This window comes from Capricornis sumatraensis, chromosome 6, assembly GCF_032405125.1.
Source record: "Capricornis sumatraensis isolate serow.1 chromosome 6, serow.2, whole genome shotgun sequence".
Lineage (NCBI taxonomy): Eukaryota > Metazoa > Chordata > Mammalia > Artiodactyla > Bovidae > Capricornis > Capricornis sumatraensis.
This window is the reverse complement of record NC_091074.1, coordinates 99,653,863-99,668,308: the sequence shown is the minus strand read 5'-3', so window position 1 is coordinate 99,668,308 and position 14,446 is coordinate 99,653,863. Positions and strand designations below refer to the sequence as shown.

The 14,446-nt window shown below is 39.7% G+C and overlaps 1 protein-coding gene across 1 annotated transcript; it reads left to right on the top strand.

Annotated features, from left to right (window-relative positions):
• Positions 1-10,122: 10,122 nt before the first annotated feature.
• On the top strand, positions 10,123-11,731 carry LOC138080993 (ADP-ribosylation factor 4). The gene has a single exon (XM_068973939.1). It carries the CDS (start codon positions 10,351-10,353, stop codon positions 10,891-10,893), a length of 543 nt encoding a protein of 180 aa, XP_068830040.1. The 5' UTR covers positions 10,123-10,350; the 3' UTR covers positions 10,894-11,731.
• Positions 11,732-14,446: the final 2,715 nt, after the last annotated feature.

The window sequence follows — 14,446 nt, the reverse complement described above, 5'->3', positions numbered from 1 at the left end:
TGCAGAGAAAAAAAAGAGGAAAATAATAGAATGGGAAAGACTAGAGACCTCTTTAAGGAAATTAGAGACATCAAGGGAACATTTCATGAAAAGATGGGCTCAGTAAAGGAAAGAAATGGTATGGACGTAACAGAAGCAGAAGACATTAAGAGGAGTTGACAAGAATACACAGAATAATTACACAAAAAAGATCTTTATGACCCAGATAACCATGATGGTGTGATCACTCAGCTAGAGCCAGACATCCAGGAATGCGAAGTCAAGTGGGCCTTAGAAAGCATCACTACAAGCAAAGCTAGTGGAAGTGATGGAATTCCAGTTGAGCTATTTCAAATCCTGAAAGATAATGCTGTGAAAGTGCTGCACTCAATATGCCAGCAAATTTGGCCACAGGACTGGAAAAGATCAGTTTTCATTCCTATCCCAAAGAAAGGCAATGCCAAAGAATGCTCAAACTAACACACAATTGCCCTCATCTCACATGCTAGAAAAGTAATGTTCAAAATTCTCAAGCCAGGGTTAAACAGTACATGAACCATGAAATTCCAGATGTTCAAGCTGGATTTAGAAAAGGCAGAGGAACCAGAGATCAAATTGCCAACATCCACTGGATCACTGAAAAAGCAAGAGAGTTCCAGAAAAACGTCTACTTTTGCTTTATTGCCTATGCCAAAGCCTTTGACTGTGTGGATCACAACAAACTGTGGAAAATTCTGAAAGAGGTGGGCATACCAGACCACCTGACCTGCCTCCTAAGAAATCTGTATGCTGGTCAAGAAGCAACAGTTAGAACTGGACATGGAACAACAGACTGGTTCCAAATCAGGAAAGGAATACATCAAGGCTATATATTGTCACTCTGCTTTTTTAATTTATATGCAGAGTACATCATGAGAAACACTGGGCTGGAGGAAGCACAATCTGGAATCAAGATTGCTGGGAGAAATATCAATAACCTCAGATATGCAGATGATACCACCCTTATGGCAGAAAGTGAAGAACTAAAAAGCCTCTTGACGAAAGTGAAAGAGGAGAGTGAAAAAGTTGGCTTAAAGCTCAACATTCAGAAAATGAAGATCATGGCATCTAGTTCCATCACTTCATGGCAAATAGATGGGGAAACAATGGAAACAGTGGCAGACTTTATTTTGGGGGGCTTCAAAATCACTGCAAATGGTGATTGCAGCCATGAATTAAAAGACGCTTGCTCCTTGCAAGAAAAGTTATGACCAACCTAGGTAGCATATTAAAAAAACTAAGATATTACTTTGCTAACAAAGGTTCATCTAGTCAAAGCTATGGTTTTTCCAGTAGTTATGTATGGATGTGAGAGTTGGGACTATAAAGAAGGCTGAGTGCCGAAGGATCGATGCTTTTGAACTGTGGTGTTGGAGAAGACTCTTGAGAGTCCCTTGGACAGCAAGGAGATCAACCAGTCCATCCTAACGGAAATCATCCTGAATATTCATTAGAAGGACTGATGCTAACGCTGAAATTCCAGTACTTTGGCCACCTGATGCAAAAAACTGACTCATTTGAAAAGACCCTCCTGCTTCTGGTTTTCAGTTTTATTTTTACAGTAGCCTCTAGACTTCTCCATCTATACAGCACCGATGATAAAACATCTAGGTTAAAGATGAAAAGTTTCTCCACATTGAGGGACATTCAGAGAGGTTCACTGAGTTACAAGGAGAAGAGAAGATGGAGGGGGTAGTTAGAGGTAACTGGAATGAGATGCGGTGAGATCAAAAGAGGAGAGAGCAAGCTAGCCAGTAGTGACGACCCTGTATGCAAGACAGGAAAAAAGACACAGATGTGTATAACGGACTTTTGGACTCAGAGGGAGAGGGAGAGGGTGGGATGATTTGGGAGAATGGCATTCTATCATGTATACTATCATGTAAGAATTGAATCGCCAGTCTATGTCTGACGCAGGATACAGCATGCTTGGGGCTGGTGCATGGGGATGACCCACAGAGATGTTATGGGGAGGGAGGTGGGAGGGGGGTTCATGTTTGGGAACACATGTAAGAATTAAAGATTTTAAAATTAAAAAAAATCAAAAAAAAAAAAAAAAGACCCTGATGCTGGGAATGATTGAAGGTGGGAGGAGAAGGGTATGACAGAGGATGAGATGGTTGGATGGCATCACTGACTCAATGGACATGAGTCTGAGTAAGCTCCAGGAGTTGGTCTTGGACACAGAAGCCTGGCATACTGCAGTCCATGGGATCACAAAGACTCAGAGGCAACTGAGCAACTGAACTGAACTGAACTGAAACTCTCTTGATTACTATAGCATTGTAATCTATAGTTGGAAATCAGGATATGTGATGTCTCCAGCTTTGTTTTTCTTGCTCAAGTCTTCTTTAGCTAGTCAGGGTTTTTTGTGGTTCTATATGAATTTAAGGATTATTTTTTCTATTTCTGTGGAAAATGCCATTGAATTTTAATATGAACTGCACTGAATCTGTACATCACTTTGGGTGCAATGAACATTTTAATGATATTAATTCTTCCCATCCATGAATACAGATTATCTCACCATTTTTTGCATCTTCAATTTCTTTCATCAATATATTATTGTTTTCAGTGAGTAGAAGTAGTGATTACCAGAGCATGGCCATGAGGGAAGGAAGAAATACTGATCAAAGGATACAAACTTTCAGTTATGAGATAAATAAGTTTGGGAAACCTAAAACTTATGTTTATCATGGTCACTATAATTAATAATATTTGTACACTTGAAATCTGCTAAGAAAAATAGATCTCAAGTGTTCTCATCACACCAAAAAAGAAGTGGGGGTAATATGTGAGGTGATTGGTATGTTAATTAGTTTGACTGTGATCATCGCACAATGTATATGCATATTAAAATATCTTTATTAGTTATATCTAATAAAGCTTGGGTAAAATAAATTATACTCATCCACACACATGGATTTAAAAAATCAGAAAGCTAAAATCATCTCCCAGACTCCCTTAGAGCTATATTTCTGTACATAAATTTGTTTTTGACAATAGGAACATGTGTTTGAGGTTTGGAAGGCAGAGTAAAGCAGAATCTATTTTCCTATACCTTAGCTGGATGTTTCAGCTAGAAAGCATCGTCATGGGAATATGAGTTTTCTCTGGAACAGCGTCCATGCTCCAGTTACCTTGTTGATGAGACGTAGTGGAGGTGGCTGAAGCAGCAGCAATAATGTTATGCTTTGCTTAGCTGACCCGTGGTCAAAGCTATGATGTCCATGTTCTAGCTCCCTGTGTTCCCAAAGATATTTTCAGTAATCAATGGCAGCAGCTGATCAATTCTGCCACAGCCCTAGTAGTGATATCAGAGGTAGCTATTCTCCAGATGGGCCATTTCTTTTTTTCTCTCTTTTTTTTTTTCTTTTGATGGTCATTCCGAAACATTCAGCCTAGAATCTTCTCTATTAATGCTTGCAACAATTTTTAAAGCAATAATGCCATATATTAAACCTATTACTGCTCAAAATACTTAATGTAGAAACTTTTTTTGAAAGTTGGCTGATAGAAGATCCAGGTGCTGCCAGATACCTAGGTATCAAAGAAGTGAGCTATCAGCCATGCATTTGTCCTCCTCATGGGAACTAAGAGGGAGAAATTCCTTGCATTGGGGAAAATGAGTCATGAACGAATCCATAAAGGTGTCCATGAGTGTAACAGTCAACTTTATGCCTATATTATGTGATGCTGTGCTAGACCAGTGGGACAGTGCTAGTCAGCTAATAAGAACTTTATTGCTTCTCTGATCTCATGTCCCTCCTTGTGGTCCAATCTGCAGTGTTCAGAATCTACAGTAAGAAAAATAGGAGTACATGTGCTAAGTGGGGAATGAAAGAAACTCAGCACATGTTCCTCTTCTCCAACTACAGATTTTCTGCTTTAAAAAGGCCAAACTGGAGAGAGAGAAAAGTCTCAACCTTAAATCAAGGTTGAAGTATGTCATTTTAATACTTCAAGATTGAAGTATGACATTTTTAGTATGATAGTACACCAGACATTTTAATTATTGAACTGTGTTTTATGTATTAAAGCACAGTTTTAATGTGTTTTATGACCTTAGGATTAGGCAACCCACTCCAGTACTCTTGCCTGGAAAATCCCATGGACAGAGGAGCCTGGTAGGCTGCAGTCCATGGGGTCCCGAAGAGTCTGACACGACTGAGTGACTTCACTTTCACTTTTCACTTTCATGCCCTGGAGAAGGAAATGGCAACCCATTCCAGTGCTCTTGCCTGGAGAATCCCGGGGACAGCAGAGCCTGGTGGGCTGCCGTCTCTGGGATCACAGGGAGTCAGACACAACTGAATTGACTTAGCAGCAGCAGCAGGGTTATGTTATTACCGAAGGGTAACAAGAAAAGCAATGGGTCCTACTAGGGTTTTCATTCAGTGAGAATTCTCTTTATAAGATGCACTAGGACTCTAAAATACAGCTTTAGTATTATATACCATGCATTGTGCTTGTTTATTATCAGTTACTCTGTTTTTACATTCCATTGGTAACTTCAGTTACACTGGCAAGAGCTAACAAGAATGCCCTTACATGGTCTGATATCTTTTCCCATAATCTCCACTTATTCCTACCTTCCCTTATTCTCCAAAATATATGTTGAGAAATTCCCCAATCTTATAATTACTGCTTGTAATAGTCATAATATTTAATAACTTTTAATATCAGGTCATAACTTTTATTAATCTTTTTTACCCATTTTAGCAAAGTATCATTGAGTACCAATAATGTGGTCCTAATGAGAGATTCCACATAATCTTGGGACTTAGGAGAAACATGTTGCTGGATACTGAATAAAATGATTATAGGACTTTCCTGGTGGTCCAGTGGCTAAAACTCCACCTGCCAATGCAGGGTACATGAGTTCCATCCCTGGTCCAGGAAGATCCCACATGCCACAGGGCAACTAAGCCCGCAAGCTACAACTACTGCCTAGAGCCTGTGCTCTGGAACAAGAGAAACTACCAAAATGAGAAACCTGCACGGTGCAATAAAGAGTAGCCCCCATCACTTCAACAAAGACCTAGTGCAAAATAAATAAATAATAAAAAACAATTATATATTGTATTTGTTATCAAGACCAACTGTCAGATTCAGTTGTAAAACTGGGAGCAATACCTCTTCTCGTAAGAGTACTATGTGGATTAAGTTCAGCAATACTTAAGAAGATGGACAAGATCAAGGCACAGAGGAGTCATGTAAAGGTTGACTCTAAATCTGATTTCAGTTTCACTCAGTGCAGGTCTGTTTCCATATCCTGAACTACATAAGTCAAATATTCTTAGGCTCCAACAGCATAAAGCACAATCTCACCGCTGAGTTTCAAAATTCATTTGGATTAACTAAAATTTATTTGGCGAACAGAAAGAATGGAGACTAGAAAGGAAACACTTTTTCCAGGAAAGTTAAAGCATACTGCTAATCAATAATATTCATGTCCCATGAAAGAAATTTATTTTTGACTGAAAATGAGTAAGTTGCAGCGAATGGCAAGATCTACCACTGTATTAATATAGCTTCACTGAAATGCCATTACCTTTCTCTGCCTCACTTCCTCTATCTTTAAAATGGTAGTTATGGTTATAGTTGATGACTTTTATGACTGTCAAATTAAAAGTTATGTTCACAGTAGGGATTTGTGGGTTTTAATAACATCTTCCCCTCCATGCAGAACTGCCAGCAGCAGGAAGTCCTTGGAACCTGGACACTGATATAAATGTGTACTCCTATAATCAAAGTTACATATATGAGTTTGTAAAATAACATTAACAATGTCCCTTGTCTGCCACATAGTTCCCAAATGTTCTCCTTCCACAGCTGGTAAGAGGAAAATCAGTCTTACAACTTTGTGAACAACCTTCAAAACTAATTTCAATGGGAGCAGGAAGCCTTGCAAAGATAATAATGGTCATCTAAGGAGTACTTCAGAAAATCAGACCTATTTTTTAGAAAATCAGATACTTCACAGTCCTGAGTATCAAGAAAAGTCCCTAGTGTGACCAGATCATTTGCTTAAGGAGGTCTCACCTAGGTGGAGCAGAATGTGCCTAGAGCCCCCAAGGAGGTTGTTTTCCTTAATGCCAGATTTCAAAGTGAGAAATACAACTAAGGAAAGTGACCTCCAGTCCAGTGAGCACACACTGTGTAATTTTTCCTCCTAATTTTGCTTTTGTTTGGGGCTTCCCTCATGTGTTATTCATTTAATTGATCCTATGCCTGGAAAAGCAGAAATTCATTTGAATTCAGAGCAAGAGAAGCAGGTTATCAAGATTTCCAGGTGGTGAAATGGAGATCAGACACCAAAAACTGTTGTAGGAAAGAGAGTGGGGCGCAAGAGAGTGGTCATATCCCAGGTCACGTCTGAGTCCCTGGGATGGCCACCAAGTGTGGGTTCTTGGCTTTCCATAGTAAAGAATTCAAGAGCAAGTCATAGTAAAGCGAAAGAAGGTTTATTCATGGAGGAAACACATTCCATAGACAGAGACCTCAGAAGGCAAGAGAGGCAACAGGGTATAGTGATTGTCAGTTTTGATGTGTCCTGAGTAATTAAATAGGCTAATGAGTGGGAAGAGTACTCCAGCGATTTAGGGAAGAATGGCTGTCTGGGAAGGCCTTACAAGTAGCTGCGAAAAGAAAAGAAGCAAAAAGGAAAGATATAAGCATCTGAATGCAGAGTTTCAAAGAATAGCCAGAAGAGATAAGAAAGCCTTCTTCAGCGATCAATGAAAAGAAATAGAGGAAAACAACAGAATGGGAAAGACTAGAGATCTCTTCAAGAAAATGAGAGATACCAAGGGAACATTTCATGCAAAGATGGGCTTAATAAAGGACAGAAATGGTATGGACCTAACAGAAGCAGAAGATATTAAGAAGAGGTGGCAAGAATACACAGAAGAACTGTACAAAAAAGATCTTCACGACCTGGATAATCACAATGGTGTGATCACTCATCTAGAGCCAGACATCCTGGAATGTGAAGTCAAGTGGGCCTTAGAAAGCATCACTAGGAACAAAGATAGTGGAGGTGATGGAATTCCAGTTGAGCTGTTTCAAATCCTGAAGGATGATGCTGTGAAAGTGCTGCACTCAATATGCCAGCAAATTTGGAAAACTCAGCAGTGGCCACAGGACTGGAAAAGGTCAGTTTTCATTCCAATCCCAAAGGAAGGCAATGCCAAAGAATACTCAAACTACCACACAATTGCACTCATCTCACATGCTAGTAAATTAATGCTCAAAATTCTCCAAGCCAGGCTTCAGCAATATGTGAACCGTGAACTTCCTGATGTTCAAGCTGGTTTTAGAAAAGGCAGAGGAACCAGAGATCATATTGCCAACATCTGCTGGATCATGGAAAAAGCAAGAGAGTTCCAGAAAAACATCTATTTCTGCTTTATTGACTATGCCAAAGCCTTTGACTGTGTGGATCACAATAAACTGTGGAAAATTCTGCAAGAGATGGGAATACCAGACCACCTGATCTGCCTCTTGAGAAATCTGTATGCAGGCCAGGAAGCAACAGTTAGAACTGGACATGGAACAACAGACTGGTTCCAAATAAGAAAAGGAGTACGTCAAGGCTGTATATTGTCACCCTGCTTATTTCACTTATATGCAGAGTACATCATGAGAAATGCTAGACTGGAAGAAACACAAGCTGGAATCAAGATTGCTGGGAGAAATATCAATAACCTCAGATATGCAGATGACACCACCCTTATGGCAGAAAGTGAAGAGGAACTAAAAAGCGTCTTGATGAAAGTGAAAGAGGAGAGTGAAAAAGTTGGCTTAAAGCTCAACATTCAAAAAATGAATATCATGGCATCCAGTCCCATCACTTCGTGGGAAATAGATGGGGAAACAGTGGAAACAGTGTCAGACTTTATTTTTGGGGGCTCCAAAATCACTGCAGATGGTGACTGCAGCCATGAAATTAAAAGACGCTTACTCCTTGAAAGAAAAGTTATGACCAACCTAGATAGCATATTAAAAAGCAGAGACATTACTTTGCTGACTAAGGTCCATCTAGTCAAGGCCATGGTTTTTCCAGTGGTCATGTATGGATGTGAGAGTTGGGCTGTGAAGAAAGCTGAATGCCGAAGAACTGATGTTTTTGAACTGTGGTGTTGGAGAAGACTCTTGAGAATCCCTTGGACTGCAAGGAGGTCCAACCAGTCCATTCTGAAGGAGATAAGCCCTGGGATTTCTTTGGAAGGAATGATGCTAAACCTGAAACTCCAGTACTTTGGCCACTTCATGTGAAGAGTTGACACATTGGAAAAGACTTTAATGTTGGGAGGGATTGGGGGCAGGAGGAGAAGGGGACGACAGAGGATAAGATGGCTGGATGGCATCACTGACTCAATGGGCATGAGTCTGAGTGGACTCCAGGAGTTGGTGATGGACAGGGAGGCCTGGCGTGCTGCGATTCATGGGATCACAAGGAGTCAGACATGACTGAGCAACTGAACTGAACTGAACTGTGGGGATTTCCAAGAATTGGGCCACTGCTCACTTTTTGACCTTTATGGTCCTGACACCTGTGGGTGTGTCATTTAGCATTCTGATGTGTTACACTGAGCATACACTGAGGCTCTAGGTCTAGTGGAAGTCAGCTTGTCTGACATCTTGGACCTTTGGTTCCATTCAGTTTATATTGTGTCTCTATGGGCTATGTCATTCTTTTAAAGGTTGTGCCCTGTTTCCTTCCTGTCTCAAAACTACAGAGAAGACTTTAATAACAGCCAGTGGGGATTTATGAGCCACCCAGAGATAGGCTCCTAGGAATTCATCAGGATTCTTTGTGGGCTGAGTCTGACAGTTGTTACATGTTCGAGGGAAAATGACATGCAAACAAATTTGCCTCCATCACAAAAGTCAAAATGCAATGTACATCATAAGGAATATACAAACTGAATACTATGAAAATGCAAAGAAAAAGAAATTGCTTCCAGATGAGGAGATCTGCAGCAAGAACCTGTGGACAAAAGCATGGGAATGGTGTATTACAGGACATAATCACCAAGAGATTTAGGACGACTACAATACCAGTTATAAATGCCACTGCATATTGATTAAAGCATTAATGAATTCAGCTAACTGAGACTTACTCGAGTGTTACTCACATTTAAATGTCACATACAGACACCCAGGCATTCCAAATGTTCCCATCAAGATGTACAAAGTCATTTGTTACACATGCTCATAGGTCACACGACAATACAGAAGTTTATTTTCACTGCCTGCTTAGTCAGACTGCTGACAAGAGAACTTCAAGAGCACAGCCAGACACATTCTCTCATGGAAAGGTCCTTCCTCATAAGATTCTTTCTAAAGTATTTTGATCTCAAAGGAAGGGACCACTGCAACTTTGGTCTTTCACTTTTCCCCTCATAAATGACAGGCTAATCTGTTAGATGGACTTCCAGAAACTCACAAGATGATGAAAATTTCTCCACAAAAAGTAGGTTTTGCTGGCCTTTGTAGTACTAATCACGGCAATTATGGTCACTTTCGATCCCAAGCAAATTCAACATTAACAAATTCCTAAGGTTTTTATTGAACATAATTTCTAACAGAAATTTCTACTTTATAACTTGAAAATAAAAGCTGCAGAGGGGAAAACTTTACATTCACAGTCTTTGCAACCAAGCTTAACCCTCTCTACTGTTTCTTGTCTCATTGAGTGGCACCACAGTCTACCCTAGTGCCCCAGCAACCAACCAGCTGGATGTTGCTCTTTCCTATCTCTGTTCACCCACATGCAATTACCTGCCATATTCTGCTACACTTGCCTTATTTATATTTCTCAGTTCTCTGCTTGGGACTCAACTCGATTTTTTTCTAAATTCCTCTATCAAATCCCACAGCATTCCAAGTGAGTACACTTCCAAAATATATCCTAAATCTATCACTTCTCTCCATCTCCACTGCTAACACTATTGTCCAACCCGAGCCTTTCTTCTGGATGACTACAGGCTGACTCCTGACTCTTCCGACTTAGTCCTCCTTCACTTCTGCCCGCTTAAAATTCAATTTCCTTGTAATAGCAAGAATGATCATTTAAAATTGGATTCCGCGGCACAGCCGAAGATTTAACGTCGGAGCCGGAGCTGCCCCGCCAGTCGTGGAGCAGGTCCTCATCCCGCTGTCCGGGAGCTTTTTCGGACACGCCGGCTAGCGAACCGTCCCCGCAGCCGTCTTTCATCCTCAGCAGCTCTTTCCTCGCCGAGTTTTCTGGGAACGTAAAAGGAGAAGGCCCGGGGACGCCCCAAACCCCTTTTGCTCCTGCCTATTGCAAGTGCCACTACCGCCATGGGCCTCACCATCTCCTCCCTCTTCTCCCGCCTCTTCGGCAAGAAGCAGATGCGCATTTTGATGGTTGGATTGGATGCTGCTGGCAAGACGACCATTCTGTATAAACTGAAGTTAGGGGAGATAGTCACCACCATTCCTACCATTGGTTTTAATGTGGAAACAGTAGAATATAAGAACATTTGTTTCACAGTATGGGATGTTGGTGGTCAAGATAAAATTAGGCCTCTCTGGAGGCATTACTTTCAAAATACCCAGGGTCTTATTTTTGTGGTAGATAGCAATGATCGTGAAAGAATTCAGGAAGGAGCAGAAGAGCTGCAGAAAATGCTTCAGGAAGATGAGTTGCGAGATGCAGTGTTGCTGCTTTTTGCAAACAAACAGGACTTGCCGAATGCTATGGCCATTAGCGAAATGACAGATAAATTAGGTCTTCAGTCCCTTCGTAACAGAACATGGTATGTTCAAGCCACTTGTGCTACACAAGGAACCGGTCTGTATGAGGGACTTGACTGGCTGTCAAATGAGCTTTCAAAACGTTAAATGAAGCTGGATATCTAACCAAGGACATGTTTGATAGAATTGGTCTAGGCTTGTTACAACAAAATTAGTTTGCATCTTGGTTATTAAACAGTATCTGGGACTGGTTTGGGCAGAATATTACTGCGTTTAAACTTATTTTGTTGCCAATTATTGTTTACCAAGTATAATGTTGCCATTTAGCAATATGCTTGGTTTTAAAGAGAGTCTCCTTAACTTGGGAAAAAAAAAGTGTCCTCTTTTAATTTTACTTTCCTTAAGCCTAAATGCCTGGACTTAGCTAATGTGACACCTTTTAAATAAATCCATTTTGAATGTTTTTTTTTTTTTTTGAGCCCACAACGAATAATGTTTTAAAGTTACCCCTTGCTACTTTAAATGATACCTTTATCATTCCTGGGACAGTCTGCTGATTTAAAAAAATGTAGCATTCCATTTGTATTTATTTTCCTCCCTTGCCAAAAAGATTTTTTAATACTGCTTGTACCAGCCAGGGAAATGCTCCAAAACACTATTCAGATCTTGCACTGAGGAACTTCTATTTCTCCCCCCATTGTTATTGACTCCTGGCTTCCATCAGCCAAGCTTACCTTGGTGTGGTTTGGATTTGATAATTAGTTCTGTGCTAGATGTAAAGAGTGCATATGGAGATGATTTTTAATCCTCAGCAGATTGTCTTCCTTTATATCTTTTTTATGTTGCATGTTGCTTTTGGTATCAGCCTGACTCTTTGCCCAGTATATGATAGTTCTGCTGATGTTTTATTGTTTATTGGTGAACATATCTTCATTAAGAGTTTTTGGAAAACTCATCAAACTCAATGAATAAGTTTTCTTCATAACCCATTTGGAATTATTCCTAATAAAATGATAAAAACAAAAAAACAAAAAAAAAAAAAAATAAAATTGGATTCCGTCATTTGCCCATTAAAATGCTTTATTGGCTTCCTATGGCAGTTTAAATCCCGTCACTCCTCTGATTAAAATACTTTCGTGGCTTTCTGTAGTACTGAAAATTAAACACTACAGTGTCCTATGTGGCCTGCCCTCTGCCTACCTTTCTAACTTCATCTCACGTTTCCACTGCTTGCTTTGTTTTATCACGCAGGATTCTGGCATTTCCTAGACATCTCTGTACTGGGAACAGACACATTTTGGCCTTTTATGTGGGTAGCTCCTTTTCATCCTTTTAGATCTCAGGCTAAATATCACCTTTTTTGAAAAAGTCTTCCCTACTTCTGTTCCTATTCCTATCTCTGTTCCAGTCTTCCCTATTGCTCCTTACCCTTTTATTATTTATGGAATATTTCTCCTCCAAAACTTATCACAACTGGCATCTATGTGGCTTACTTATGTTGCCTCCACTAGAAGGTAAGCTCCTGCAGGACAAGTATCATAAAGTGGAAACAGTGGCAGATTTTATTTTCTTGGGCTCCAAAATCATTGCAGACAGTGACTACAGCCATGAAATTAAAAGACGCTTGCTCCATGGAAGAAAAGTTATGCAAACCTAGACAGCATATTAAAAAGCAGAGATGTCACTTTGCTGACAAAGGTCTGTATGATCAAAGCTATGCTTTTTCCATAGTTATGTATGGATATGAGAGTTGGGCTACAAAGACTTAACACTGGAAAATTTATACTTTCGAATTGTGCTGTTGGAGAAGATTCTTGAGAGTCCCTTGGACCTCAAGGAGATCCAACCAGTCAGTTCTAAAGGAAATCAACCCTGAATATTCATTGGAAGGACTGACTGATGCTGAGACTGAAGCTCCAATACTTCAGCCACCTGATATAAAGAACCAACTCATTGGAAAAGACCCTGATGCAGGGAAAGATTGAGGGCAGAAGGAGAAAGGGGCAACAGAGGATGAGATGTTTGGATGGCAATCACCGACTCAATGGACATGAGGTTGAGCAAACTCTGGGAGATGGTGAAGGACAGGGAAACCTGGCATGCTGCAGTCCATGGGGTCGCAAAGTCGAATACAACTTCACAACTGAACAACAATTATGTCACTGTCACATCCCCAATATCCAACAGTGTCTGATTGCTACTGGGTGCTAAACAAAGATTTCATGAGTGAGTGAATAAATGAAACACAGGGCTGCTACATCTTTTTTTTTTTTAATTTTTGCTCTTAACCACTTGACCATTTGAGATCATTTAAAATATAATCACTTTATATTTGAAAATCTGACCAAATCTTACTCAGAGCCAAGAAGAAACTTGTATTCTGTCAGAAAAAAAAAAAAAACTGATGCTTTTCTCCACATGTTGAACTGATCAGCTTAAACAAGGTCAATAAATGACAAAAAATTGCTCAGAATGGGTAAATGACTATAACAGACCTTTCCAGAGTCATACTATCTGAGAGATGACAATGCAGATAGCTCCACTGTAAAATTTTTCAAATTGTTTTATAGCCAGGCCTTTTCTTCAATTGCCCTTTTTAATATTTGATAGATTCAGGGACATTAAACTCCTGGCAATTATTTTTTGAAACTAGGCAGCAGTACTTTTTCTCCTTCTATGAAGAGTCTTATTTTAGAGTCTTAAGAGAATATCCAAGTTGGATGGTACTTTTTGGCCTGATTTCCTCATTATTCAGTTATGCTAACTGGATGTGTTAAATGTGTGAATACTTGAAGAGGATGCAAGCTGACACCCTTGTTTCTAGGAAATTCATTCCCTATAGTCTGCATAGTTTATCATCTTTTGTCAGTGCTAATGGAGATTAATGATCTGACACTACAGATGCTATTATTTAATAAAATGTGACTTATATAAAATACACTTAGTTATAATTCTAACAATGTAATGCACACTCATTTTAGAAAATTTGAGAAAGACAAAAAAAATTTAAAAGAGAAAAAACTAATCATCTGCCAAATTCTACCTAGAAACAACCCCATTACTATATTGTTACATAGCTTTCCAATCATTTTATCTACACACAGACATATCTATTCATTCACTCATTCATTCAACAAACACTTACTGAGCACCTATCATGTTTCAAAAACAAGTCTAGTTGATGCTGAACAAGACAGATGAGATCCATACATTTCATCCAGCTTCCAACACAGAGGACAGCAAATGAGAGCACTAACAAATAAGCTGATTCCCATCAGTGGTAACAGCTATGAAGGACACAAAACAAGTAATGTGACAGAGTGAAGTTCAGAAAGGATGAGACATGGAGGGGTAGTTACTTCACAGAAGATTAACAGGGAAGACCTTTCTAAGAAGAGAATATTTGACTAGACCTGAAGAATGAGGACGCACCAGTCATAGGAGGATGTGCAGGAAGAGCATTCCTTGCAGAGGTACCAACACACGCAAAGGGGTCTGTTTCTAGTAACTGCCACAAGGGAAGTGTGGCTGGGACTAGAGAATTTTTGTGAACGTCTTTTCATTTATATTTTTGACCTAGAGAACTTAAATCTTTATGTTACCAAGTCAATCATTTTTTTCTCTGTGGTTTCTCCCATTACAAAGCCTCTTACCTAGCTTTCAATTGGAAAAATATTCACCTATCTCTTCTTCAAGTGCT